The following is a 26,800-nucleotide window of genomic DNA, read 5'->3' as shown; positions in this document are numbered from 1 at the left end:
TGATTTTTCAGGACTTTATTTATTCGCCTAGCTACTCAGCTAAAAGTGAACTCTAGAAGGGTGTAATACATCCAGCTGAGTGGCTGGCTATATTACAGATTTTACCTCTCTATAGTTCTCCAGCCCTTCCCTCCAGTGGCGTAGGCATGGAGAGCCTTGGGGGCCTGGGCCCCTAAGGTCCGCTGGTTTGGCTGGCGGGGGTCTCCAAGCAGCTTTCCTGCAGCGATATTTGCCACCGTGCTGCCTGCCCTGCTTTCTCCCTCCCCTGTGTGAATGCTCATTTTTAATGAAATTGAGCATGTGCAAGCTTTGCTTTCATAGTGGCCTAGAATTTTTGATGTCTTTTTGCTGTCTCATTTTGGATGGAATCCTACTTTTTATGCTAAACCCCTCAAAGACTGAACATTTATTTTAATTTTTTATAACTGCCTTCCCGAAGTTCATAGTTTACCCAAATGGTGTACAAGTACAAGATGGGAAATACATATATAATACTATTGGGACATTTAATGTTTTGGGTACGGAGGTGTGACTTCGGAGAACTGGAGAAGTCCATTCTATGGAGAAGTTATAGCTGAAATAAGCAATTACTGAAGAGCTTGGGGGTGATTTTGGGCTAATGTAGGAAAAAGGAGGAGAGCCATATGGTGAGGCAGGGTGGACAATAACTATGACTGATTTTAGCATTTGTTCCAACATGAAGAGTGTGGATGGAGACACTCTCAACGTGCTAATGAGTTTCCTGTTGGGATAAATTTTATATTATCATGATCATTGTTCTTTTACTGGTAGGTTGTTTGTTAGGGTACAGATAGGTTTGGCATAGGGGAAAGGGTATGACCTATGCACATATGAGGTGTAATGTACCTATTCATATAAGTATATATACAGACCATTTTGAAAACTCAACAACAACAACAAAGTAAAACCCTGTAAAATCTTCTGATGGGATCAAAACTTTGCTGCTACAGAATGCTCCACGCTGGAATCCTTGTAAGAGGCAAATTGCACCTACTGGATGGCAGTAAAGCCATCTGGGAAGAATTCAGATTAATACCCATAAAAATAAACAGCTACAAGTTTCCTTTTACTACACTCATCACACTTGTAGCACCACTGCCTCTTTGTTTACTTATTTATTGTTGCTTGTTTTGGGGTAATCCCAGATTAAAGTCATCCACATGTAGATTTAATGCAAATACCCCTTTATAATATTGAATTTAATATAATACTACATTTTCCATATTCCTCACCTTAATGAAGAGGCTCATAAGCTTTGCTGGTAGGTTTCCACCCTCATCTTCAATGTAATGCTTCATCAGGAAGCCCATCCCCTGGATGCCACTAACAGCAATTGGGATCTGCAATATAAAACAAGGTGCTACAGACAAAATCCCATTCACTGTTACCTGTGCCTCCTTATCATATGCTATCAGGTATGTCGTATTGATTCACAGTTACCACTGAAAAGCAGCCAACAATGTCCATATATTAGGTTTGATTTGGATATGGATTTCAGATTTTATCACTCACTTTGTTCTTTTAAAATATATAATATGGGTACTTATTGTCTGTATCTTACCAGCAGGTTTAGAGTGGGTTACAAAAGAATTTTAACAATCAAACAAAAACAACAAAATAACAAACAAACAGAAAATAAAATCACATTTGAACAATTCAAAATTTTTGAAGAATAAGATTCCAATGATTTCCTATATATGATCGTTGCATTGTAATTTCAGATGTAAAAATTCCAGAGTTTAGCAGCTTGATAAAGAAGCAGTAAGATATCTTCTATTCTAGTATAATTAGCAGAGACAACAAACGAGGCATATAAGCAGGAGCTACACCTAGCAAGATCCTAAAAACCACAATACAAGTTTAAAATAGCAACGGATATGGATGAGTAGCAGTGACGTTTGATAAAAGCAGAGTTTCCCTCAGAATATTTAGCATGGCAAAGTAACCTAGTCACAGCTGTAGGTGCATAAAGGAGAGTTCGGTACAACCAAAAAACAAGGCAGATAATAGCGTGAACTAATATTTTCAAATATTTTTTGATATGCCTGATCACCTTTAATTTATAAAAGGCTCACTGTATTAGTTATTTTATATGGCCCTTCATGGTCAAGTGAGAATCCAAAACAACCCCTAAAACACAAGTAAGGATTCAATGGGGGGTAAAAACTTTATTGAATAATATCCAGCATATTCAACCTGAAAGTCCTTAACTCCTCCTAATTTCTATAAACCTTTCCCTTACACACACCCCCTCATCCGTAACCACCTTATCAGACAACCCCAGTCTTCATGATTGCATCATATTTAGCTCTGTCACTTTTCTTAATTCCCTAGGTCTTGTTTCCAATAACCCTTTGCGACCTATCATAATACACTTACCTATCTTCTAGAATTAAGCACCCCCTTCCCCCCACTTTCATCTTTCTGCACCAATATGAACGTAAGACTACTCAAAAAGGGTCATATTGTTACAATGTATTCTATCCTTGTACACATTCTTCCCACATTCATATTAGCCATGATTTTTGAAAGTGCTCTATGTAGCATTCTAAATTGGTATTCCTGCATTTCTGCCCTATGTACCACTGTCAGCATTTCTTTTACCAGCTTCTTAAAATTAAGCATGTCTACTTGAACCCTTAAATCCTTTGTCCATTTTCCTATTTCTTGCTGAAGTCTCTAGGAGGCCTACAGTATATAGAGCCTATTGCAGTCTAGATACTATTAGACATTCTGGGGCAGATTTTTCCATAAATTCATGCATCTTATCCCCACGTCTAGAATAGGTCTACTCTGTCTAACAAATTAAGGTAATGGTGATTCTATCCCAGTGTGAAGTTACCATTACCGCCAATGGGCATAACGTCACTAACATTTGGGTTCAGATTCTATAATCTCATCAATTCACAGCCTTGGTATAACTATTTTTTATGTTGGGGGGGGGGGGGGGGTGGAGGTAGGACTCCAATCTGGGCATGTAAAAGATAAATAAGAAGCCAAGGGGATGCACAGACTGTTTCAAATGTCAGGGTGGTGTAATCACTTTGTCCTAACAGCCAATATTGTAAATATCAAAATAAGCAGGCTTAATTATATATTTTTATATAATCAAGTCTGAGCACCCGTTACTTCTAGTTACCATGTAATTGCTCTATTTTCATCTTAGGCCTTTGAACACCCTAGGAAAACCTAGAGAATTCCCACTGGATTATGAAATGATCCTCCTTTATCATGAAAATGGGAATAAGTTGCATATAACCATTTAGGAAAGAATGCCATACGATATAAACATATTCTTCCACAGCTAGATAGAGCATCAGGGAGAGGAAGAAAGAAATAAAACAGTTGCTGGACCTCGGGGGAGGGGTGGAATGTGTGGAAGATGTGGGCTCTTGGAGGCAGACAGTAGATGCTGTTCGGGGCGGGCAAAGATGCCAGTTCGGGGGTGCAGGTGGACGATGCTGGTTCTTTGGGGGGGGGGGGGGGGGGGGTGGAAGATGCCTGAACTTGTGGGGGGGAGAGGGGTGGCTCGCAAGACTGCTGCTTGAAGTCTCGGTGGCCATTTGAAATAAGTGGCGGCTGCGAGAGGATCAGCGGCAGCGGGCAGGAAAGCGTGGGGACCTTTCCTGCCCCAAAGGAAATCACTAGACCACCAGGTGGTGTACGTGTGGGTGGGAGGGAGGGAGGGAGCTGAAGCCAGTTAGGGTAGTCTCTGTTTCCCCTTCCACATACACTCAAAACAAACCTATGAGCTGCTGCATCCACATTGTTCTTTATTGTTGGTAGCATTTTAATTTATCTCACTTATATTTTCAAACATACCGACTTGTGCAGCATACGGATGTACACAGAGGAAGTATAATAACGGAATAACTTTTCATAGAGTTTTTCATAGGTAGAGTAGCAATTTATTTATAAATTGCAATCAGTGTGTCATTTAGAGGAGTGGCTAAAGGGACACACCTTAGCACTGTTACATTCATGCAGAGATTTTTTTCTCTGGTAATGGGTCACTAAAATAGACATCATGTTGTAAGAATCAGGTGCTCAACATTCAGAATTTCTATCTGTTTATTTACTTATTTATTACATTTATCCCACATTAAACATGAATTAGGTTGAAACCTGGGAGAATTTTCCCTGTGCCTACATTAAAAGAAGATAGCATGTGGGAATTTGCTCCTTTTGTTTTGTGGATTGAAGTGGTATATTATAAAAATGCCCTTGCCTTTTTTAATTACTACTATTTTACAGAGAGGTATTGATTAATAAAGGAAGGGTTTCCTTCACGCAGAAGTTCTGTCCAGCGTCTAAATGTGCCAACATTGCCCAGTTCAGCACACTATTAGCCGCCAAGTTTATATAAAGTTAATTATGTTCCGTGGAAAATAAATCTGTTCCTTCAGGCTGCTTGCTATGTGAATAATCTATCACTGTTCCATTATTGCTACCAAGTATTACATATTAAGGGCATTTGCTTTAAACTTTGCTTTAATTTGTTTATCCAGTCCTTACATGCACATAGCTTTGCTTTTTAAACCCAAACGTAAATCCTAAGGGTGGCTGAACAATTAAGTATAAACTGTGTTGTTCTGACTACTTGTTTTGGACTGCTTTGGGTCCTGCTAATCTGTACATAAAAGAAAATAATTTATGTTACTTTTACTAGAATTTTTACTGCTTGTAGAATCTAGCTTTCTTGGGGGGAGGGGGTCAAGGTGACTGCGGCTCAACAAGGGCTGGGCGGGCCAGGAGCTGGAATGGAGGAGATTACTTGTGGCGGGGACAGGTTACATTCCCCATGGGGACGAGCAGGGATGGGTTAGAATCCCAGGGACGGGTTAGATTTCTGTCTCCGTGGTCATTTTGTTTTGTTTGTAATGCCAAGTTCTCTCACAAATATGCTCTGGAAAGAGAACTTGGCATTACAAACAAAACAAAAATGACCACCAACAGAAGAAGAGACCCACTGTAACAGAATTCCTCCAAAATCCAAATCTGCCAATCGGAAAATTAGGACCGTGGTTAATCAAATCAAATTCAGCACTTAGATCTAACAGCACAATAAAGCTCCTAAATCCAGTTCGGTTATTATTAGCAAATGCAGGGCTTTGGATTCCCCTTCAACAAAGTGCTGCCAAAGAGAATCAAGCAGTGGGGAAGGAGGTGGTCCCAGATATTCATGTACAGTAAGTCATAAGTCCTAAGTCTAAATTTTCCCTGATCAAATAAATGACAAATCTCCTAAGTATCTAATCTTTTATGGGATAAACAGTGCATTGTCACCCAACTATTTCACTTTCCTGAGGAAACTTGTTGAGAAGCATCATAAAGGTTTACTGCTAGAATGCAAAGGATTTAATGTTTTCATAAAATACTTTTGGAGTTTTCCCAACATGAGAGCTTGCAACAGCTTTATCTCAATTTTAGGAAGGTGATTTTGAGAAATAATAGATATTATTCAGGGATAGATCCTTACCCTGTCTGCTGTGGAATTGCTGAAAGTCATTGCTTGCACACTGTCGCAGAATTTGGATGCGCAGAGCCTTCTTGGAGCAACGTTTATAGCGACAGATAGTGCCAAGCTCCTCCCATGTCTCACCATCCAGTCAATTCCAGAGACATCCCTGTACCAAACAAGGTAACATGTTCAAACAGCTTGGCAGATTTACAGATCATCAGTTACTCAAGTTCAGCCACAATGACTAGTGGTGTAAAAACTTTTTTTTAGCTTAAATTTTATTAAGGGATTAGAGTGTAGTAAATTTACAAATACAACTCAAAGATCTTAACCAAAGCCTGTATAAAATTTTCTTAATACAACTTGGTTACCCTCTATCCCCATCCCTCCCCTCCCTACTACCAGCCTGCAAAAAACAAGTGATCTCATCTCCACAGGTAAGTCAGTTAAACAGTTTTCAAATAGTGTAGTAGTAAAGACCTCCAGCTTTTTACAAATTTATGCAACTGATCAGTTTTCATGGTAGTAAGCTTCTCCATAAGAAGCAAATAGCGAAATCTCTTATGCCAAGCAGTGAGAGTAGGAGTTGTGGCCTTTCTCCAATCCATAGCTATAACACCTCTAGCAACAATTTGCTAAATTCTATCTTGACTTGACAGATCCAACTGTGAAACCCCACAGTTGATAAGACACAGACCATGGGACATTTAGAAATGCTAAGTAGTAGTAGTAGTATTGCCCGCTCCTAGATATTGATATTGCTGAGAAAACCTGGGTCCAAAACAAGCTAATGATCAGGCACAGCCAACACATATGTGAGTAGGAGTCTTGTTTGCCGCACCCCTTCCAACAGAGAGATAACGGTGATGAAGAAATTTTTTTCTAATGCTCTGGAGTCATATATCATCGTAATAAGACTAAGTCTTTTAATTTGGCTGAAATGGGAATTTTATTGGCCAGTGTATAATCTGCTCCTACTCTGTGATATCTAATTCTACTCTGGTCAAGCTCCCAATCAAGCATATATTTAAACCCTTTAGTGTCCAATGTTCCAGTAATAAACCATATGGGAACAGATTGATGGGAACACTGGACACTAAGGGGTTAGTTTTCTTCAGATCTGGAGGACTGACTACCTTATACAAAGCAGATAATAAGCCTTTGGCATCCCCCTTCTGGGAGTACTGCTTCTCCAGAGTATAAAATTCCTACTGAGTTACTTCTGTAATGGGGACACACCGAGGAGTATTTTCAAAGCACTTAGACCTTACAAAGTTACATAGAGGGGCACAATCAAAGGGACGCCCAAGTTTTTCTGAGGACATTCCTCGCAGGACGTCCCCGTGAAGGGGCGGGGAAACCCGTATTATCGAAAGAAGATGGACGTCCATCTTTTGTTTCAATAATACGGTCGGGGACGCCCAAATCTGGAAATTTAGGTCGACCTAAGAGATGGTCGTCCTTAAACTTGGTAGTTTCTGATTTTCGGCGATAATGGAAACTGAGGACACCCATCTCAGAAACAACCAAATACAAGCCCTTTGGTCGTGGGAGGAGCCAGCATTCGTAGTGCACTGGTCCCCCTGACATGCCAGGACACCAACCGGACATCCTAGGGGCACTGCAGTGGACTTCAGAAATTGCTCCCAGGTGCATAGCTCCCTTACCGTGTGTGCTGAGCCCCCAAAACCACCCAAAAGCCACTACCCACAACTGTACACACCGGGGGGCATCTAGATGTGGGTACAGTGGGTTTCTGGTGGGTTTTGGAGGCTCACATTTACCACCACAAGTGTAACAGGTGGGGGGGGGGGGGGGGGATGGGCCTGGGTCCACCTGTCTGAAGTGCACTGTACCCACTAAAACTGCTCCAGGGACCTGCATACTGCTGCGATGGACCTGAGTATGACATTTGAGGCTGGCAAAAAATATTTTTAAGAATTTCTTTGACGGTGGAAGGGGGTTACTTGGCCACTGGGAGAGTAAGGGGAGGTCATCCCAGATTCCCTCCAGTGGTATCTGGTCAGTTCGGGCACCTTTTCGTGGCTGGTCGTAACAAAAAAAGGACCAAGTAAAGTTGTCCAAGTGCTTGTCAGGGAGCCTTTCTTTTTTCGATTAAGGGTCGAGGAGGCCCATGTGTTAGGCACACCCAACTCCCACTTCACTACACCTCTGACACGCCCCCTGGAACTTGGGTTGTCCCCGCGACAGACAGCAGTTGGGGATGCCAAAAATCGGCTTTCGATTATTGCCGATTTGGGCGACCCTGGGAGGACGGCCCATCTTCCGATTTGTGTCGAAAGATGGGCATTCTTCTCTTTTGAAAATAAGCCTAATAGTAACTTATGGAACTTTGTAAGTCTAAGTGCTTTGAAAATATGCCTCACAGTAAACTATGTCTAATAGAAATAAAAAGCCAAGGCTGAGAGGTTAAACGCCCGCTTAACAGTTTCAAAATATTTCAACTGCCCTGCAAAATATAATTGATGAACAGCCCAAAGACCTCTATTTCCCTACTGATTGCTTGGTATAGTATCTTCTGGTTGACTCCCTCCTACAATATATGAAATAGGAGCCAGCCAAGAATACCAACTCTGTCCCATTGGGAGACTGTTACTTGTTACTATAATTTCAGTATACGTTGCACAAATGGATTAACTATTGGGATTGACCTACCCATAGAACTCACTACCTATGGAAGGAGTTACACTCCATTACTGTTGTTCAATTCATTTGCATGTATGTTTCATAGTAGGTGTGGCTCTGCAATCCCAAATATATCTATCTGAGTTGTGCAGCTAGGTAATAATTTTCAGATCTGGGATCCCCATCCCACTTGTCTCCCTATGCCTTATGATAATTGCTTTGACTATTCTTGGTTTCTGCTCCTCCATTACAATGTATAATAGCTCTCCAGTTATATAACACAGCTGCGCTTATTGAGATTGGTAATTCTTGGAAAAGATATAATAATCAGTATACATTTGTTTTGATGATAGCTAGTGGTATAAAAACTTTTAAAACTCTAGTACATAAGTAATGCCACACTGGGAAAAGACCAAGGGTTCATCGAGCCCAGCATCCTGTCCAAGGCAGCGGCCAATCCAGGCCAAGGGCACTGGCAAGCTTTCCAAACGTACAAACATTCTATACATGTTATTCCCGAAATGTGGATTTTTCCCAAGTCCATTTAGTAGCGGTTTATGGACTTGTCCTTTAGGAAACCGTCTAATCACCCTTTTAAACTCTGCCAAGCTAACCGCCTTCACGAGTTTTTAAAAGGGGGTTAGACAGTTTCCTAAAGACAAGTCCATAAACCGCTACTAAACGGGTTCTCTCTTCTCACACCAAGCCTCTTTTCAAAACCTTCTTGATATGTACAGGATAATTTTCAAACCAGGCACCTAAGTGGCAAATTACACAGGCACATATGTTATGCCTATTTAATAAAGGCAACAAATGTGCCTTTATTAAATAGCCTACCTGAAAATTCCCACACAATACTCCTGCTTTGAGGCTTTGTACATGTAGGTACTGGTACAAAAGGGTAGATGTGTGCATTTTATAAGAACAACATGTAAGTTCCAATCTTCTTCAACACCTGGCAACACCTATCCATATATCACAAAGTAGACATTTTCTGAACTCCTATTTTCATGCAAATAAATATTAAATATAAGCACTTAACTTAAGCATATAAACACTACTAACTCTGCTTAGATTTTAGGTGGACAGAAATGATCAGCTAAGTTAATTACAAAATTACACCTCTAAATGGGATCACTCCAAACAAATCCTTGAATATATCATCCTTCACAAACGGAGACTTATAGCCCTTCTCTAGAATTAAGATCAAATATAATTTACCATTGTGACATTGATTTAGGTGGCTACAACTTAGATACGTTTGATTTGAAAGTCAATCAATTAAATTGGCTGAAATTTCAATAATTTATCACATATATGGATCATTGAGCAAATTGCTTCTTTGTGCACTACTGGGGATAGCTCTGGGAATCTATTTTATAAAGGCAACATAGGTGCCTATATACCTTTTCTAAAATAATTCATCTAAATCCCACTTATACTAGAACAAAAAATAAAAGAGAAACCAAAATAAATGTCCTGTGGTCAAACAGTGCTACTAAGCTCTAAAAACATTACTGTGTAATAGAAACCAACACAAATATCCTTTAAGCTGTTATACAACTATAAATCCTGCTGCTACTTATAGGCTTGCAAACATTTGCAATTAAAAGTTCTCTAAAAAGGTGGCTTAACCTTCAAGTGATACTTCTGAGTCTCATACATACACTCAGTGGATAAGGAAACAGTCAGCACGTGCTCAAAAAAAAAAAGGCTTAACCTTCAAAGTACTTTAGAATCTTAGATGGCTATTTTTAGGCACTCCCCTGTTGCAGGTGAATATATAGTTGCATGATGGTCTCTCAGTTAAAACAATAGTACTTTTTGTAAGTTCAGTGGCAGTGCCCTGCTATAAAATTACCCACTGCAAGGGGGGGTGGGGGGGGGAGGGTAAGAAAAACAATGTGGCCAATTATTTTTGCTGCATACAGAAAACACTATAGATTTCACCAAGAACAAGCCACACAAGCTTGAGTTTCTAGTGAAGCATTCTCTTCCACCAAATGGGGAAAATAAAGCACTACTGGTCTGAGGAACCTTTTTTTTTTCCGGGCAATTATTAAAAATACACATGAACATACCCAGCAGGTGCTGCACAAGAACAGCACTGAGCTCTTCATCTGGAAGAAATGCACAGAACTCCCCCAGACAACCAGCTGAGGCCAGGCGAGTTGCATCCTGATACAAAGACAGAAACAGAAACATGAGAATATATTAAGAACAAATATTATATACTAGGGGTTTCTATCATTCAAAATAAGGCAGTGACAAAATATGTAAAATATAAACTATTAATGAGGCATGAAAAGGAATGACAACTGAAGACCACTGACCTACGCAATCTGTCCAATTATTCTTGTTCATAGTACAGGATATATCCCAGTTGTAAGCTAGAGCGTGGCTGGCTGAAGGTTATCAATTCTTACCCACACAGGTTCCTTCAGACACTCGGCCCCAGAGTGTCTGACATCACACTCTGGGGCCAAGGGCACTTCATCACCTTAGCACTGACTGCAGGGTACCACAGGGATCCATACCGTTTATTTTATTTAATATCTACCTCAAGCTTTCAGCTCACTTGATTTGGATGATGGACACAAAATTCTATATTTATTTATTAACCGCCTTTTTGAAGGAATTCACTCTATGCCGATGATGTGAAACTATTCATATCCATTAAAACAGATCTAACCACAACTTTGAGCAAACTGACAGTCTACAGCAACTCAGAAATGGGCAAAAAACAACAACTGCCTGAACACAAGCAAAAGAGATTCTGTAGGTTCCGAACACAAGTGGACAGGTACCCTGATTTCAAAGCACAGTTTGGGAATTATAGAGCACCCTAAAAATCACAGGTAGGGAATCTACTACATGTGGCAACTATAAAAATCTTTCTCCATATATTGAAAAAATGAGTCTAAACACAGTGCTGCATCACGACTAGATTACTAAAAAGCCTGTACATTGGTCAAAACCAAAAACAGTTGCACTAGCTCCAACGAATACAGAATGGCTGCAGCAAAATTGTTAAAGGACTGCAAGTAGTTTTACATCATCAGACCCTTCCTGCAAAAACTACACAGTTTACCAGCAGTGCCGTATTTATTCCAGGTGTGAGGGTTGCGTAATGCACCCATCAGACCACCCCGTGCCCTACCTGTGCTTTAATCTCATCTCCCTCTAGTCCTTTCGCCTGAGCAGAGGCACTCATAAGGGCTGCCTGGGCCGCAACAGGACTTTCTCTGTGAACCGTCCTGCCCCTTGTGATGCAACTTCTGTTTTGTGAAGATCGGGACAGTTCACAGAGGGAAGCCTTGGCGCAGGCAGCCTATGAGTGCCACTGCCGCCAGCTGGGCAAAAAATGGAGCGAAGCAAAGTGATTTTAAGGGTACTGGGGGGGGGGGGGGGGGGGGGGGTGGAAACAGGGCAGACAGGCACAGCACAGAGAGGCCCAGGGGTGCACCCCCTGTTAAAAATTTCTGCCTACGCCACTGGCTACGAGTACCTTATAGTTCCCAATTTAAAACTACCTTTGATTTTGAAGGTCTTCAGACAAAATCTAAAAATAAATAAATAATAAATAAATAAATAAATAAATAATAATAAAATGCGACAGAGTATCTAAGAATAAGTTACCATCTATACAACTTTGAGGCCTCTAAGGTCCCTCTCACTACAAACAACATATTCTAGTGAAAAGAAATTGCACAATGTGATACCTGCCAGTGAGCCTTCTTGGGAGCAGCCCCCACATTCTAGAACTCACTCTCAGAGGTGCTGCTCTGAACTCAAGACTACTTCTACAGACTATCCACTCACATCTGGAACTGGACTAGCTGTGCTGCACATTCTGTACACAAACTATTGTCTCATATCTCATTAACGGTACATATATTTACCTTCAGTTTTAGACACTCATCTATTTATGCTAATTACTTTTTACTACCCATCTTTCCCTGTCTATATATCGCAACTGCACTAGCACCCTCAGATACCTATTAAGATATTTAATTTTTGTACAAACAGCATCAGCAATCATATCTAAGTTATTTGAATATTCTAATAGGTGCGTATTAAGGTGTTTTTCATTGAGGTCATCCAAGATGGCAGCATGACAGACTGCTTGTTTGTAGAACTCTCGTTTTCTACTGCTGAATTTTTTCAACTCCTGTTTTTTTTACTGCTGAATTTTTTCATTTTACCTGGTGGTTCGCTTGAGATCATATCGAAGAGATCTTGCTCTCCCAAAGCTGGAGTCTCCTCTTCTTTGGCAAGCCTCCATTACAGCCTTTGTTACACCTTCCTCAATATTGGACATTTCAGCTTCCGGGGCAGGGAACAGCCTCGGACTGGACAGCGTGCCTTCGCTCAGCCTGGTGGGACCAGCAACCCCTCCTGTCCCGCGACCTGATGAGGTGTGTACCAGTATTTGACCTCGGAGGAAGCGGGTTAGAGGAATTGGTGGGGTAGCAGCCATCATCGATGGAAGTGTTGGGGAAGATTACTGCTGCTGGTTTAGTGGGAGAAGAACCAGCGACTCCTGGGCAAGGTGTTGGTGGAAGCTCCAGTGGAAGACATTTCTTCATCTGGCTGTACTTCAGAAGAAGTTGTCCTATGTGCTACCGCTCTTCAGCCATTGCAGGAGATATCACTGGATCCATTCTGGACAGCTCTTGAAACTCTGCATCAGGTTTGGATTTCTTTTGTATCAGTTTCCTTGAATAATGCTGTGCAAATTAGAGAAGCTAAAGGTTGAATTGACTCTTGTATCTAAGCAAACTCAGTTGGAATCTGTGGTGACCAAGATACAGGATAATCAGGTTCAGTTTGTGGGAGATAAGGTGGAAAATTTGGAAAAGGAATCTAAACTTCAGAATACTTAATTTCCCATATTCAAGACTTATATCACCTAGGGATATGTTTAATAGGTTCCTGAAGGAGATTTTTAAGTATACTGAGAAATATTTCCCACCTGTTCAAAAGTTATGCCTTGACCATTCCATCAAATTCAGGAGGTGCAGGAAAAGCAGTCACTCAGGATATATCATCAGATAGTTTGGACATTTCAACATTGATTGAACAAATGGTGGACGAAATTAAAATGAAAACTAAACTGTTTGTTTCATTTGTCTTTTTATCAAATAAAGATGCCTCTGAGCCTATACCTTCAGAAATCTCAACCCAACTTTTTAGGTGGAAAAGTTCAGATTTTTCCTGATGTTTCAAAATGGGCTCAGGAAAGGAGAAAAAAGTTCTTGGGGATGAGGCAAGTAGTACTATCTTTGGGAGACCATTTCCAGCTCAATTTTCCTTGTAAATGTGTTCATTTTAAGGATAAGAATATGTATTTTTTGAACCTCTTCAATTGCGCTGCTTTTTGAATTCACAGTGTAGTTCAGGCTCTATTTCAGTTACTTTGTTAGCCAAAAGATGTTTGGGAAGGTTAACCTGTCTTTCCTGGTTATCTTTTCTTAATCCAACTTCCCTTGGAAATACTATCTTGGATTCTGACCTTAAGGACTATTTAGGTTCATACTTGTAACTTTATTTTCTTTTATTTTACTGTATTGTTTATGCATATATCCAGGCAGCTTTTCTTTCAAAATATGTTTTTTGTCTTTGTAAACTTTAATTTGCGTAAATAAATTTTTAAAAAAGGTGTTTCATTTGCACTGTGCTGAGATCGTATCGTATCTATGTTTTATAAATGTTTTTTCCATACTGTTTATTATGGAATCATTCATATTCTGCTGATATTTATCAATTTCTGTTATGTGACTGTTTTACAGTGTTGTTAATGTTTATATTTCAGATATTGTTTCATGTTAGGCCTATTGCTAGGATTCAATCTGCCACCTTTAAGTTTAACTCATTGATTGAATTTATGTTATTATCTGGCCATTTTACTATTGTTATGCTGTTAACAAAATTGTGCTTTATGTCAAGTTGTACCTGCTGTACACTGACTTGGGTGAATGTCTTCATAAAGGCGGTTAATAAGCCTTTAACACAAATAAATAAATAAATAAATAAATAATAAATAAATAAGCCCAAAGTCCACCAGTGTGGGGCTCCCTGTGGTACAGTTAGAACACTGCTAAAGCCAGCATTGGCTTCTTTGGGGAAATTTTGCCATACCTGTTAAACAGTCTTTCCTTGACACCTGCCAGACCAGTCCAGATTAGTGAGTTATGTCCCCCGGACAGCAGATGGAACCTGAGAAAAGCAGCTTAAAGCCAACTTCACTCCTTTTATAGGACAGCCGGTACTGCCTTCACCTTCTCAATATCCTATATCAAAGTTAAGGCTATTGAAGGCAATGCTTATGTTTTGGGCTCCCAATTCGCCCCCAAATATAAATCTGGTGCAGTCTGGGTCATCAGTTTATGGTCATTAACTCAGAAATTAGAATTCTATACTCCAAGGACACAGACACCTTCAAAGAACAATATAATAGAGAATCGTAACTGGGAAAAAGTGCCATGGTTAGACCATAAACAAACTCACCTTCACACTTCAATGGAAAGAGAACTGCAAAAACAGAGAACTGAGGACACCACACACTGCCCTAACCAGAGGAAAAGTGGACAACCACTGCTTCTGGTCAACAGTGATGAATGACCAAACAAACACAATATCCACTAACATTAAATAGTCATTTCCTCAAGGGAGGAGGGTGAACAGTGGAGTGCTGCAGGGATCTGTACTAGGACCGGTGGCTATTTACATATTTATAATTATATGGAAATCGGAATGAGTGAGGTGATTAAATTTGCAGATGATATAAAACTATTCAAGGTAGTTAAAACACACGCAGACTGTGAAATATTGCAGGAAGACCTTAGGAAACTGGAAGACTGGCATTCAATGGTAGATGAAATTTAATGTGACAAATGCAAAGTGATGCACATTGGGAAGAATAATCCGAATCACAGTTACCTGATGCTAGGTTCACCTTGGGGGGTCACACCTCAAGAAAAAGATCTGGATGTCGTTGTAGATATACGATGAAATCTTCTGCTCAGTATGAGGCAGCGGCCAAAAATGCAAAACAGAATGCTAGGAATTATTAAGAAAGGGATGTGAATAAGACTGAAAATACTATATTGCCTTTGTATCGCTCCATAGTGCAATCCGCACCTTGAGTATTGCGTCCATTCGGTTTCGCTGTATCTCAAAAAAGATATAGTGGAATCAGAAAAGTTTCAAAAAAGAGTGACCAAAATGATAAGGGGATGGAACTCCTCTCGTATGAGGAAAGGCTAAAGAGGTTTGGGCTCTTCAGCTTGGAAAAGAGAAGGATGAAGGGAGATATGACTGAGGTCTACAAAATCCTGAGTGGTGTAGAACAAGTAGAAGCGCATCATTTTTTTACTCTTTCAAAAGTACAAAGGCTAGTGGACACTCAAAGAAGTTACATGGAAATACTTTTAAAACTAACAGGAGGAAATATTTTTTCACTCAACGAATAGTTAAGCTCTGGAATTCTTTGCCAGAGGATATGGTAACAGTGGTTAGTGTATCTGGGTTTAAAAAAGGTTTGGACACATTCTTGGAGGAAAAGTTCCATAGTCCTGCTATTGAGACAGACATGGGAAGCAACTGCTTGCCCTAGGATTGGTAGATGGAGTGTTGCCACGATTTGGGTTTCTGAGGTACTTCTGACCTGGCTTGGCCACTGTTTGGAAAACAGGATACTGGGCTACATGGACCATTGATCTGGCCCAGTATGGCTACTCTTATGTAACATAATTCATGAGAAACAGGGGCAAACTAAGTGGAAACACTAAACAAAATAGCACCACTGAAAATGAAAACAAAGAGGAAACGACAACTGCGCCCCTGGTTCAGCAAGAAACTGTTAGAGATGAAAAAACTGTGCAGGAACTGGAAAGAAAATGGTCCAAAAACAAAGACATGAACAAAACCACATGAAGGAAAGTCATAAGCAAGTACAACACATCATAAAAAGAGCCAAAGCAGAATACTACAGCACATGTGTGTGCCCAGAAGAGATAAACATGAAAAAAATGTATGAACTAATGAAAAACTTACTGAACACAGAAGCTTTGCCAACATCAAATGAAAAACCACCAACAGCAGAAGTAGTTTTTGAGGAAAAAATATAAGATCAAAGTTAGATGCAACACAAACACCACTCAGATTTCCTACACGAATGTGAAATCAACGAGGACCACATCAAGGCAGACAGAATCTGGTCCTCCTTCAAGATACCAACAGCCAGATCAGTTAAAGAACTACTGACAAAATATGCACATGCCAATTGCCTACTAGACAGCTGCCCAAACTACATGATGGAAAACCCACCAGATTGGTTCATCAAACGTTTAAACTGAACACATAGAATACATGTTCTCAAAAGGCCATTTACCCTCTGACAAAAAGCTCAAAACACTATGGAAACTGAGACGATCAGAGACTATTTCCCCAGACATTCATTCCATTTTATCGTACAGACGCTGATAGTGGTCCCCAACTAGACTACTGTAATGCAGCATACATAGGCTGCAAAGAAAACCTACTACAATCGTTGAACTGTCCAAAACACAGCAGCGAGATTGATATTCAAAAAGCTGAAATATGATAGAGCAAACTCCACTACTCACAATGCTACACTGGCTCCTGATCAAGGCCAGACTATTTTCAAACTAGTACAAAACATCTTCAAAACACTGTTTGGCATGTCACCGGACTACATGCTAGACATGATCCACTATCACCAAGAAATACAACCAAGGAACCAGAGGTTACCTACTAGTTCACCTGCCCAGCTGCAAAAACATACTATATAAGTCCACCAAAAGGAGGGATTTAGCTACCTATGCTCAAAATGGTGGAACTCAATTCCCATAGTCATAAGAAGCATCACAAACTACTGCTATGAGTAAAATATGCACTAATCATTCTGGAACAACATACACCACACAACCTCTAACTGTAACACATCTTTTCATTTAAGAAAAGAACTAAGACATAACTTTTCAAAGAAACCCAATGAATAACTAACTATACAACATCACCATCACCCCTTATTCTGAATGTCTTCCTTCTATAACTGCTTGATTAAATCCTGTTTGTCATCCTTGATATCTTTGTAACACCAATTGTATCTTTTACCCTGGAATGGCGATGCCATAACAGGTCTTTGTAAGCCACATTGAGCCTGCCAAATAGTTGGGAAAATGTGGATACAAGTGCAATAAATAAATAAATAAATAAATATTTTGGCACTCCTGTAATCTCTGCCAGTTGGCACCGACTGGTGTTGACTATTGTTTTTTCAATTTCTCTAGCATGGCGATTTTGTCTGTGAGCGTTAGATCTTTCCTTGGCATTTTTCAGAAGCACAGATGGAACACGACACAACCCTGAAGCAGCAAGTGCACGCAAATGTAGTAGCCCATATAAATTTCAGTGGCTGGTGACGTATTGATGATGTTTTACATACGCTATTGCCCCAAACTGCACACTGTCCCAAATAAGCAAAAACAGTTGCACTTTTACAACTGTGCTTTGTTTCCATTCTCCGGGTTTTAGGTCAAATATGTGGCCACCCCAATTAAACGGTGTCCCAATTAACCAGAATCTACTGTATACCTTGACCTGATTTTTGCCATTTTTAGAAGATAGACCATAGACGTCTGCCCAGCACTGGCTCTACTTCTCAATCTACTGGAGTTGCTATTTTTTTTTTTTTAATTTTTTATTATGTATTTTAATTTACATTACATGAGATAACATAAACATAAAGAAATTCAGAAAAATCAAGACTAATTGTATCATAAGAAAAAACCTTATTAATTTTTGTCCACAAATTGGATCCAAGTACTATGTAAATTAATTTCAAATACATTTGAATAAAGGAAAAAGAAAAAGAAACGGAAGGGTTTCCTCCTCAAAGGTGCAGCCGGGTACATAGTACTTCGTATACTAAGGTCTTATTCTACTCTTTAGACAAAATAAAATTCTAATAGTTTGCTAGGTTCAAAAAACATATAATTGGAGGAATTTAACGAAACATACATCTGCAGGGATACATGAGAAGAAAGGTTCCACCTATATTTAGCAGCCTTAATTTCAATTGCAAAAATTCCTTCCTTCTCTTTTGTGTATCCCTAGAGAGGGTCTGGGAAACATTTGTATTCTTGCTCCTAGAAAACTTTCCTTAATATGCTGAAAAAACATTTAAGTATATTATTTCGGTCCAGTTCAAGTGCAAACGTCACTATCATAGTGGTCCTTTCTGTAATAGTCTCCAGTGACGTCTCAAGGAATTCTGTTAAATTTAGATTTGGTAAGACTGGATTTCTACATTTCTTATGCCAGAAATATACTGAATCCTAGTAATAGGCGGGATATTCTCCGGGGAAATATGTAAAACATCCTTAAGATATCTTTTAAACATTTCTAACGCTGATATCAATGGGGACTTGGGAAAATTCAAGAGTCTTAAGTTGTTTCTCCTTATCTGGTTTTCAAGGTATTCAATCTTCCGGGTTTGAATATTTTTTCCTTAGAGACGGAAAAGGAAAAATTTTAAAAGTTGTATATCATTTTCAAGTACCTCTATTTTAGTTGTATGTATCTCGAGCTGGGCTGTACAGGATCTTGAATTTGCTTAATTTCAGCCATTTCTCCACGAGTGGCGTTAGATATCTGCTGGAGAGTAGAATTCAGACCCTGTATTGCGTCCCATAAAATATCAAGGGTCACTACAGCCGTCTTTGTCCTCCGGGAACTCCAGAGAGATTCTCCTGTGCCTGAGAGGAAAGGAAATTAAAATCCTGTCCCTCGAGCTGTTCCCATAGGCGAAGAAAGTCGCTACGGGGCCTCCTCTTGCAGCAGCAGGGAGTCCTCCACTTTCGGGTGTACCAAACTGCTGCTCCACCGAAGCAATCTCTTCTCTGGGTCTCGGGGGGGCTGTAATCGAGGGAGGACTCAATGTAACTCCCTCGGTACTAAGTTTCCCGTTCTTCCTGGGTTACCGTAGCACACGTTGAAGCCCCCGGCGTTCGGGTCCACCATCTCGTCTAGAGTCGCCTGTCTCATGGTGGAGGACACGGAACGGCTCGTGGAGGTGAGCACGTTGATTTTTGCTTTCCTTTTCCCCATAGCCAACTCGCGGGGCTCATGGGGGATACACCACAGTCGAGGAGTCTCACTAGCGTCAGGAGACACTTGAACGCACATCCGTTTCAAACGCCATCTTGGATCCTTACCTGGAGTTGCTATTTAAGCACCACTCTTGCCATCATAACACCAACAGCCATTAAGTTTTGTTTTGACAGTATCCTCTTTCTATTTAGGGATCCTCTGTATCTAACCTATGTATTTTTGAATTCCATCACTGTTTTGTCCTCCACCACTTCCATCAGAAGGGCATTCAAGGCATCCACCACCCTATCTGTGAAAAAGTATTTCCTGGTGTACTCCTAAGTCTACATCCTGCAACCTCAATTCATGTTCTCTACTTCTACTGCTTCCCCATCTCTGAAAAAGGTTGTTTGTAAATAAACACCTTTCAAATGACTATCATATTTTCTCTATCCCTCTTTTCCTTAGATTATACTGTCACAAAATGCCTAGCCACCCACCTGGGGTTACCCACGGCCACTTAGAGGGTCTATCCCCAGCACAGCTCAGGTCCACATGCACCTGCTGCTTATGCTCTACACTAGCACCCTCCTCCCAACGACTGGGTCTCAACTGCCTCTGAACGAGTCTCCCACTCTCAAATTATCCCCAGTGATTTCTAGGTTATTGGGGCCACACTCCCAGAAGTCCCACAGTTCCCAGAAAACATTCACAGACCCAACACACAAACCACCAGGATTCTTTATTAGTCCAGACAGCAGAGGCAACAAACCAAAAAGTGTTTATTGTATTAAAAATATTGAATAGTGAAACATAAAAAGTGCAGTCAGCAAACAATAACAGGTAACTGAAAGATGGATCAATTAAAAACTATCTAAAAAGTACCTGAAGATCAGTACATATAACTGTTCACCGAGCCTCAGCAAGAAGATCCCTCTCTCTTTTTTTCCTGGCTAAGACTGAAGCAAAAGCCCGTACTCCTGGGTAATTTCAAACTCCAGGCCAATCAGAGCCCAGGACAACATTTGAAAATAGCTGGTTACATCACTGCAGGCACTTCGTATTATCTATGTGCTAACTAAAAGATGGGAACTGTCATTCCTCTGTTAAGTTTTAAATATAAACATGCACACACCTGCTGGCCAACTAGAGAAATACACTTCAAGGAATATTAATACAAGTTACAGGCTTAAAAACACATCGTTTTGTCACATTTACCAATTAAGGTCTTCCAGTCTCTTTTCATACATCTTAGGCACAAACCTCAAACCATTTCTGTCACCTTCCTCTAAACTGCTTCAAGTCTAAGTCCTTAGCAAGATACAGCCTCAAAGCTGAACAAAAGAGACGAGGAGTCAAGATGGCGGATCTAGCTTGAGACTTTGCGGTAGCATGAGCTGAAACTCTGCTGCTTACCTTATTTCCCTCATTTGCTATCATGCCGCATACTAAGAGGAAAGGGGTAGTAAAGGGTCTACTACCGCCGGCCCGAATACCTACCCCGGTCAGCAAACGCTTCTGCGTTTCGTCTCCAGCACCCCAGTAAACTCCGTTGAGAGGGATCCTACTTGTGGAATTGTCGAAGGACCGACATCTCCTTAGGGATCGAGACATCCTTGTCCCACCGGACCTTAATCCGCCGCTTTGTCCTGCTATCCTTCAGACGAGTGAGGAGGACACAATGGAACCGGAAGTTGGTGACCAGAGGCCCTCAGACGGTGGTGCTCTACCCCAGGAAGCAGATGTTACGAACACGGAGCAGTCTGCTCCACAAGCGGTTATTCTTCAAACTATTTGGTCAGCTATCCAACAACTTACTGTTGCGGTTACAAAAACCTCACAAGAAATGGCTTTACTGGTAAATAAAATAGACTCTTTAACTTCAGCTCTTGAAAATGTTAAATCTGAATCTTCTAATCAGAAATCAGAAATTTCTTCTCTGAAAATGGTAACGGATGCCCTGATAAAGGATAAAATGAAAGTTTCTTTAAGTTGGAACATCTTGAAAATTACAATAGACGATTAAATCTGCGGATTTTAAATTTTCCTGTTTCAATTGGAATCTCACCAATTGATTTCCTGAAAAAATATTTGCTTGAAGTCCTGGCATATCCCCAAACTGCAATACCACCAATTAACAAAATCTATTATCTGCCTGACTCTAAGAATTCTAAGGTAAATGCAACTGAAAATAACCGAAATTCTGAATTGAATTTACAAGATCTATCTGCTTTGCTGGAAGAATCTATATCAGAGGTATCCACACGAAAGACCCTTTTGGTGTCATTTGTCTTTGAACAGGACATGAATGCTTTATTAAGATTATATTTTAAAAATTCCCATAAAACGTTTTGTGGACAAAAAATCTGGATTTTTCCGGATGTGATTAGATGTACACAAGATCGCAGAAAAGCTTTTCTGACTTATAGAGAAGAGGTTAAAGCAATGGGAGCTACGTTTCTGTTGGCATTCCCATGTAAATGCTGTATTAAATACTTGGGTAATAAATACATCTTTTTTGAGCCAGAGGTGCTTAAATTGTTCATAGAAAGTAAAAAGTTGCCCAGATAGTTTGTTTTGAGCAATTAAGGTATAAAATATATAATGCTGGGGGTTTAGAACCAGGCCATTTATCCTTAAAATATTTCCTTTCTTTTTCTCCTTAAATCAGCTCCTCCCCTTTAAACTGGATTGGGGTCTAAGAAAGCTAAAATTATTTCTAATTATGTATCTTTTGCTTTTTGGAGGATGCTAAGTTTTGGTATGTTTGATATTTTCTGTTTGTACTGATTATTATAGCAATCTCTTTAATAATTACTGCTGTATTGCCATTTATAAGTTGATCTTGTAAATTATAAAAAAAAATTAATAAAGAAATAATAAAAAAAAAAGCTGAACAAAAGCGGTTTTCATCAACTACTTGTACAGGAGTATTATCACTTTTCTTCTGCTGGTTATGTCTCTCTCATGCTGCCAAATTTCCAAGTTTATTAGGTGCTTGCTATATTGCTCGTACAGCAGTCCATCCGAGTAGCTCACATTTCTAAATCTGGGGTATGGGGGGATATAGGTAGACTGAGTAGATGACAGATAGAGGGAGGGGAGAAAAAGAACTACAATCTATGATAAAGTAGAGGGGGAAAAGGATAGATGTTTCACAGTGTGCCCTTCAGGTCACCACTGGAATAGATGTACGAGTCATATATAGGTATCATTAAAGAGAAAGGTGTTTAGATCTGATTTAAATGTCTTAGGTCTGCAGATTTAAATGAGAGGAAGTGCTTATTATCCTATTTTTTTTGCTTAATGTCAACATGAAAGTATTGGTAACAATTTTGTAGGGCAGACTGGAGGCTCTACTCCCTTTCTTGGTGCACCAAGATCAGACAGGGTTCATTAAGGGTCAGACAGTCACAGACAACACCTGCTGTCTGTTTAATATTCTACAAATAGATGAAAAAGGACATGTTGTGGTGCGGTGTTGTTGCTGAACGCTAAAACAGCATTTGATAGGATGCACTGGCCATTTGATTTTTCTCTCGTGTAAGGCCAGCCTCCAAAATGAGTTTCTGGGATAGACAGCTGCTCTATACACCTCTCCTTGAGCTAGGCTTTTAATTAATGAGGCATTGTTGGTGCCATTCTAGATACATTGTGGAATGGAGACAGGGTGCCACCCTTTTGCTCACACAGTTCGATTTTGCCACTGAGCCTGTAGCACAACTCGTAAGAGATTCACGTTCAATTAGAGAAGATTGTAGCGGAGGGAGTAGAGCATAAACTCTGTACGTATGCAGATGTTTGTTTTTGGCTCAGCTTGATACTTCAGGTGTATATCTCATACAATACTTAAGGGATGTGGTAAAGTGTCAGGTTACTAGATTAACTTTGATAAATCAGAGATATATGTGTTGGAGATGTGCTGGCATATGCCCACTGCATTGTGCCAAATTTGTGTAGTTTTATCTTTTCAATATTTAGGTTGTGCATGGATTGGTCTTATCATTGGGGGGGGGGGGGGGGGGGGGGAATGACAGAATGAATTTGGTGAAAATGAACGTTCTGCCATGGCTGTTATATCTGGTTCAGCATTTTCACTGTTGGGTTCCACAAGTGGCCTTTCAGGCTTTGAATGGATAGCTCTCCAGTTTTATCTTACAGTGCAAAAGCCTACAGATTGGATTTAGTACACTGTGTTGGATTAAATGGGAAGGAGGTATGGGATTACCTCATTTGGAATTAAATTGCTGGGCATCTTGGTTAATTGGGACAGTGAGGTGGAGCCAGCAGACTGATCGGGTGAGGTGGCTTCAGCTTGAGGGGGCACACACAGGTAAAGGAGTTTTCTCTTTCACTATTGTTGATGACATCATCGCATACTCAGGACATTTGGAGGACACTGAAGGCTTGTTCAATAGCAGTGCACCCAGTTGAGGTGTGGTATTTCTAATCTTTCCTTTGGCATGAAATCCAAGGTTTTTCTACAGTATTTCTGGCCAGAGATGGGGGAGTGGGAGCAGAAAGGTCTGCAGTTCTTATAGCAAATAACCCAAGGTGTTTTGAGAGTTGGTTGGGGAATTTGGCCTGGATGCGTAAACTGAAGGCTTATATAGGCAGCTTACTGCTGCACTGTGGTGTTTGGGTTATAAGGGTTGGCAATATTGGAGGCCTATGCCCTTGAAGTTGTTCATGCATGCTTCAGGTCTGGAACATCCTATAAAATAATTTGCACCTCCAACGTTCCATGGCTGGCTGGCTGGCTGGGTTCGTAACATCTCCTGACGTCAGCCAGCCTCCAGCGTTCCATTCCTCCTCAATGTCCCGCCCTCGCGTCAAGACGTAATGATGACAGAGGGCGGAACAGTGAGAGGGAAGGGAACGCTGGAGGCGAGCTGACATCAGAAGGGATGTTACGAACGGAATGGAAGCCAGTGCCAGCCAGCCAGAAAATGTTCAGGTACAAATAGAGGGGAGGAGAGAATTGCGGGACATCAAGGGGAGGGGAGGGAGGGAGGGGGAGGACAGGGCAGAGAATTGATGAACATGGATGGGAGGACAGTAGAGGAGAGAATCGCGGGACACGGATGGGAGGGCAGGGAAGAGGAGAATCACTGGAAATGGAGGGGATGGGAGGGGAGGGGAGGGAAGAATCGCTGGACATGGAGGGGAGGGCAGGGGAGAGAGAAAAAAAAAGCTTACATGACAGCCTTCCTAGGGCCAGTTTCATTGTTGAGGAAATGGGTATGGTTCCAGTAGTATTTCCATATATTACATATTGGTTGATGCTACTACTTCTCTGGCATCTCTCTGATGGGTAGTGAAGCAACTGGAATGAGGATTTGCAAAAGTCTTTGGATAAGTTGGATTCGGAGATCATTTGGCCAGTGGCTCATTCAGTCTCCATATGTTGCCATAGGGTTGAACTTACGGTGTGATTATTACACCTTACTTACAGATCTCCTTTGTTCTATGCTCAGCATGCTGGAACCCCTTCGGCTGAATATTGGCAGGGGTGCAGGGAACATGGTAACTTTCACATGTGGTGATCCTGTCCTATAGCGGCACTTTTTTGGAGGCAGATACATTATTTTGCTTACTGGCGTACTGTTGTGATCTAGACTTACAAGGGGAGGATCGGGAATTGGTACGTTACCTCATTCATGCAGCACAGCACACCACTGCTACTTTCTGGAAGGAAGCCCTGGCCTTTGCTCATTGGTCCGGACAGGTGGTGAAGACTGCTTCCATTGAAAAGCTCTCTTACTTTCTTAAAGAAAAAAACTGATGTGCATAACCAGCTGTGGTCTAAATATTGGAAAAGCTGTGAAAGAAATTTGTTGATAGGTGTTCTCTCTCCTATTCTGTAATGATTTCATACATAAAGCATGATAATGACTGGGTAATATTTAGGGCTGCACGTTAACACTGTGATTATCATGTCACTTAATCATAATTGAGAAAATTAATTGCAGCTTATAAAATAAATTATGGTTAATTTTATTTGATATACCGCTCGTCCTTTAAGACAATAACAAAAGCAGTGTACAATAAAAACAAAACTTAAAAATAGAGTGCAGAAAAGAACGATAATATTAATTAAAAGAACAAGTATAGAGAGTACAATGTCAGTAAGAGCAGAAAGTTCAACTTAAGCTCGAAGTAAAAAGAACGAACGAATGACTTGCACGTTCAGTGAATCCTGGGAGGGGCTGATCCATTAATATATTGTGTTAAAAGCGCTTTCAAACAGATAGGTCATAAGAAGGGCTCTAAATCTTTGATAGGAGGATTCTAAACGTAAATAGGAAGGGAGGGGAGTTTCCATAAAAGGGGTGCTGTGTAAAAGGAAGTCCTAATTGTAGTTGATAATGCGCTTGTTGTAAAGATGGGTGTCTTATGTGCAAATCATTAAGACCGTGAAGAGTTCTAGATGGTGTATAACATTGAATTAGCAAAGAAAGATAGGAAGGGGTGTCAGCATGAATGGTCTTGTGTGCAACAGTAAGGATCTTAAACTGAATATGAAAAAAGATAGGGATCAAGTGGTGATATATGAGAAATATATTCGCTTTAGAGAGAATACAAATGGCTGTATTTTGGATAGTCTAAAGACAATGTAGCAGGTAATCAGGGAGAACGGAATAAATTATACTGTAATAATCCAAGTGTGAAATCAGAAGAGCATAAAGAAGAGTTCTGAAAACGACGTATGACCACCTAAACGTCCGGCAATCACTAAAAACCAACCTGTTTAAAAAGGCATACCCTACCGATCCAACTTAAATGCCTAATCTCTGCAACACAACCAAACTAAAGCATGTAATGGAGATAACACAACTCTTCCGTTCTCCGATTTCCTAATGTGGCTGTGCCACATGAACTTGATCTTACCACATCACCCTGTATTTGTTCACACTGGAGCCTGCAAAGGCCCCTCCGGTACTATGTAAGCCACATTGAGCCTACAAATAGGTGGGAAAGTGTGGGATACAAATGTAACAAATAAATAAATAAATCTAGATGTTTAACATGCATGAGGGTACATTTATAAAGCTTTTGACAATGTAAACACCCGTTTTACGTGTAGAAAAGGGCTTTTATAAAATTGTGTGGCAGACTGTATGTCGGGTTGGAGGGCTTTTGATGTTAAGAAGTCATGGATAACGGATGCCTATCCCTTCCTGGGGTAAGGGGGGGGGTAGGTGGGGAGGGAGGTATTGGTAATCAAGCTAATTAAGGGCAGCATGATTTGCTATTGAATTTATCTTAAAGATCGTTGATGTGCCAGATGGCACCGTCTAACATGCTGGCCTGTTAATAATCAGGAGGGCAATGCAACTTGGGGGGGGGGGGGGAAGAATGGTTAGGGTGGGGATGGGAGTAAATTGGAAAATTTTGATGAATAATTAGTGCACTTTAACAATTGCAAGTGTGTATCGATATTTGGATTGTTATACGTTAAGCTTGTTGGCTATGCTTAGTATGTTGAGCCATCAATAAAAAATGTTGAAACAGTAAAATTGTGTGGCAGAATAAGTGCATATGAGTACACAT

General features: G+C 40.5%; 1 protein-coding gene across 1 annotated transcript in view; it reads right to left on the bottom strand.

The window, feature by feature from the left end:
- Positions 1–5,534: 5,534 nt before the first annotated feature.
- GCN1 (GCN1 activator of EIF2AK4) overlaps positions 5,535–26,800 on the bottom strand; it is a gene marked incomplete in the record, with an annotated part of 339,178 nt that continues 317,912 nt past the window's right edge. The window contains 2 exon segments of the mRNA XM_030219069.1: positions 5,535–5,648; positions 10,210–10,306. Coding sequence (XP_030074929.1) covers positions 5,620–5,648; positions 10,210–10,306 — 126 coding nt within the window.

Source organism: Microcaecilia unicolor, chromosome 11 (genome assembly GCF_901765095.1).
Source record: "Microcaecilia unicolor chromosome 11, aMicUni1.1, whole genome shotgun sequence".
NCBI lineage: Eukaryota > Metazoa > Chordata > Amphibia > Gymnophiona > Siphonopidae > Microcaecilia > Microcaecilia unicolor.
This window is presented reverse-complemented; position numbering and strand designations above follow the sequence as displayed.